Source organism: Camelina sativa, chromosome 14, assembly GCF_000633955.1.
Source record: "Camelina sativa cultivar DH55 chromosome 14, Cs, whole genome shotgun sequence".
NCBI lineage: Eukaryota > Viridiplantae > Streptophyta > Magnoliopsida > Brassicales > Brassicaceae > Camelina > Camelina sativa.
In genome coordinates, this window is record NC_025698.1 from 5,811,122 (window position 1) to 5,814,896 (window position 3,775).

Sequence of the window (3,775 nt, forward strand, 5' to 3'; positions counted from 1 at the left end):
TCTTACAATCATCTGAAGGGAGTGTTGCCGCCTAGGATTTGTGAAATTCCGGTTCTTGAGTATATCTTAGTGAGAAACAATTTGTTGTCTGGTGATGTCTCTGAGGAGATACCTAAATGTCAGAGATTGCGTCTTGTCGATTTGGGAAGCAATTTGTTCCATGGATTAGCGCCTTTTGAGGTTCTTAGATTCGAGAACATAACTTATGTCAATGTCTCTTTGAATCGGTTTGGTGGGGAGGTTGGAGAGATAGCTGATTGCAGTGAAAGCTTGGAGTTTTTGGATGCTTCATCGAATGAGTTAGCCGGGAGGATACCTACTAGTGTAACAGGTTGCAAAAGTCTCAAACTTTTGGATTTGGAGTCTAACAAGCTGAATGGGAGTATCCCGGGAGGTATTGGGAAGATGGAGAGGCTCTCGGTGATCAGATTAGGTAATAATGTTATAGATGGGGATATACCTAGGGAGTTTGGAAGTTTGGAGTTTCTACAGGTTTTGAATCTGCATAATCTCAAACTCACTGGTGAAATCCCAGAGGATATATCCAATTGCAGAGTACTTCAGGAACTGTAAGTTCTAATTGTTGCTGCTCCATTCTTGTTACTGTGTTTGATATATTGAATCTCACATTGTTGTTGAATGTTTGTTTGTTTGTTGGTGGCAGAGATGTTTCAGGGAATGATTTAGAAGGAGATATCCCTAAGAAGCTATTAAACTTGACAAACTTAAAGATTCTTGATCTGCATCGAAATCATCTCAATGGAAGTATCCCATCTGATCTAGGGAAGCTCTCCAGAATCCAGTTTCTTGATCTTTCGCAGAATTCGCTTTCAGGGTCAATACCATCGTCACTCGGGAATTTGAATACTCTAACGCATTTCAATGTCTCTTATAACAATCTCTCCGGTGTTATCCCTCCTGTTCCAGTGATACAAGCTTTTGGATCTTCTGCTTTTTTGAACAACCCTTTCCTTTGCGGTGATCCACTTGTAACTCCCTGCAATTCACGTGGAGCTGCAGCAAAATCCAGAAATTCTAATGCTCTAAGCATTTCGGTTATCATTGTTATTGTTGCTGCTGCTGTTATCCTCGTTGGTGTCTGCATAGTGCTTGCTTTGAACCTAAGAACTCGTAAAAGGAGAAAAGACGAAGAAATACTTACAGTGGAAACCACTCCTCTGGCGTCTTCAATTGACTCTACAGGTGTGATAATTGGAAAACTTGTTCTTTTCAGCAAGAATTTGCCATCAAAGTATGAAGATTGGGAGGCGGGTACAAAAGCTTTGCTCGACAAGGAAAACATAGTTGGCGTGGGGTCGATTGGATCAGTCTATAGAGCATCTTTCGAAGGAGGGGTTTCCATTGCAGTGAAGAAGCTTGAGACTTTAGGAAGAATCAGAAACCAAGAAGAGTTTGAGCAGGAGATTGGACGGCTTGGAGGTTTGCAACATCCAAATCTGTCTTCTTTTCAAGGTTACTACTTTTCCTCAACAATGCAATTGATCTTCTCTGAATTTGTCCCTAATGGTAGCCTCTACGATAATCTACACGTAAGAATCTTCCCGGGAGCCAGCTCAAGCCATGGGAATACTGATTTAAATTGGCACAGAAGATTTCAGATTGCTTTAGGGACTGCAAAAGCGCTCTCTTTCCTTCACAATGACTGTAAACCAGCAATTCTTCATCTCAATGTTAAGTCCACCAACATTCTTCTAGACGAAAGATATGAAGCAAAGCTATCAGATTATGGATTAGAAAAATTTCTTCCGGTTATGGATAGTTTCGGCTTGACTAAGAAGTTTCACAACGCGGTGGGGTATATTGCTCCAGAACTAGCTCAGCAGAGTTTGAGAGCTAGTGAGAAATGCGATGTGTATAGTTACGGTGTGGTTCTTCTTGAGCTGGTTACAGGTAGAAAACCAGTGGAGTCTTCATCAGGAAACCAAGTCTTGATCTTGAGAGACTATGTGAGGGATTTATTGGAGACTGGTTCGGCTTCTGATTGTTTTGACAGAAGGTTGAGAGACTTTGAAGAGAATGAGCTTATTCAAGTCATGAAGTTAGGACTGATTTGCACGTCAGAGAATCCACTGAAGAGACCGAGTATGGCTGAGGTTGTGCAGGTTCTTGAGTCAATCCGAAATGGATTTGGATCATGATGAAGTTTTTTTTCCTTTTGAGTAAAGATTGCATAGAAAATGTGCAGTGTAGTGTTTAGAGGGGGGAATAATAAGTTCATTCTTTTTGATTTTGGTGATTTTTTGGGATGCACCGGTTTAGATTTATGTTTGTTCAATGAAATTGTTAGTCTGGTTTACTCAGTACCGAACCGAGTCTTGAGGAATGTAGATAAGCACTTTCAATCTTGAGATTTACAAACTTTTCTGATACGGTTCATAACGACAAGCACATCTTTGTCAGACAAATTACTGAAACAGAATCTAAACCATCCTGGTTCAATACAATGACAACAAGACCCTGGTGTTACATTGATCTTACCAATGTTCAAGAACTTGTTCCAAAGCTCAATCTCGCCTTTCTCGCTGTAAGAAGAGATCAATCCTCTCATATCTGCCCAACAAAACAACCCTCCATTGCTTCTCATGCACTCGATTCCTAAACCTTTCAATCCTTTTACAAACTCTGAGTAGATTCTCTGTAGTCTCTGCCTATTGGTTTTAATATACGTTTGAATGAACTCCGGTTTGGAGATTGCGGAAATGAGCAAATGCTGGGATGGTGATGACACGGGTGAGAACGCTGTGAGCTTTCTCGAAGCTGCTAGAACGTTCTCATTGAAGGAGTAAATGGCGCCAGCTCTGAGTCCTGGAAAAGACAAGTCTTTTGAAAGATCGTACACTATGTGAACTCTTTCCTTGTCAAGATTCTCTTCTGTGTCAGCTATTTCAGCTATGCTGACAAACTCTGCTTCTTCTTCATCTCCATGGACCGAACTAGCAAAGATCTCGTTGGAGATTATATGAATGTTTTTCTCCCGGGTGAAGTCTAGAAGAGCGTAGAGATTTTCTCTGGTCAAGAGACTTCCCATGGGATTGGAAGGGTTTGAGATTATGACTCCGCGGATTCTCACACCACGTTTCTTGGCTTGCGAGAAACTCCTATCAAGTGCAGTAACTGATATATTGAAATTGTCAGAACTTCTACAAGGAACGTGTATGATTTCAAGTCCGTTTCGCCATTTAACATCTACATCGAATCTGCAGAAACAGATCACTTTTTTTAAGCTACAGACTAAGTAAGTATTCCTATACAGCCACAGAGTCTGAAATCGTTACCCGGGAGAACACGGCGTTGGAACAAGGAAAGCGTTTCCAGAATCAGCTAAGCAGAAGGAAAGAATCTCGATAGCTGAAGCTGCACCAGAAGTTNTGCTTCTCATGCACTCGATTCCTAAACCTTTCAATCCTTTTACAAACTCTGAGTAGATTCTCTGTAGTCTCTGCCTATTGGTTTTAATATACGTTTGAATGAACTCCGGTTTGGAGATTGCGGAAATGAGCAAATGCTGGGATGGTGATGACACGGGTGAGAACGCTGTGAGCTTTCTCGAAGCTGCTAGAACGTTCTCATTGAAGGAGTAAATGGCGCCAGCTCTGAGTCCTGGAAAAGACAAGTCTTTTGAAAGATCGTACACTATGTGAACTCTTTCCTTGTCAAGATGCTCTTCTGTGTCAGCTATTTCAGCTATGCTGACAAACTCTGCTTCTTCTTCATCTCCATGGACCGAACTAGCAAAGATCTCGTTGGAGATTAT

General features: G+C 41.4%; 2 protein-coding genes across 2 annotated transcripts in view; one reads left to right on the forward strand and one right to left on the reverse strand.

The window, feature by feature from the left end:
* LOC104743261 (probable LRR receptor-like serine/threonine-protein kinase At1g12460) overlaps positions 1 to 2,406 on the forward strand; it is a 10,270-nt gene extending 7,864 nt beyond the window's left edge. Inside the window, exons 3-4 of the mRNA XM_010464366.2 lie at positions 2 to 569; positions 665 to 2,406. Coding sequence (XP_010462668.1) covers positions 2 to 569; positions 665 to 2,159 — 2,063 coding nt within the window. The 3' untranslated portion in view covers positions 2,160 to 2,406. The remainder of the gene's footprint in view (position 1; positions 570 to 664) is intronic.
* Positions 2,337 to 3,775, reverse strand: part of LOC104739895 (probable aminotransferase ACS10) — a 9,425-nt gene continuing 7,986 nt past the window's right edge. Inside the window, exons 4-5 of the mRNA XM_010460372.2 lie at positions 3,297 to 3,381; positions 2,337 to 3,218 (exon numbers count right to left, since the gene is read on the reverse strand). Of these exons, the coding sequence (XP_010458674.1) occupies positions 2,360 to 3,218; positions 3,297 to 3,381 (944 nt within the window). The 3' untranslated portion in view covers positions 2,337 to 2,359. The remainder of the gene's footprint in view (positions 3,219 to 3,296; positions 3,382 to 3,775) is intronic.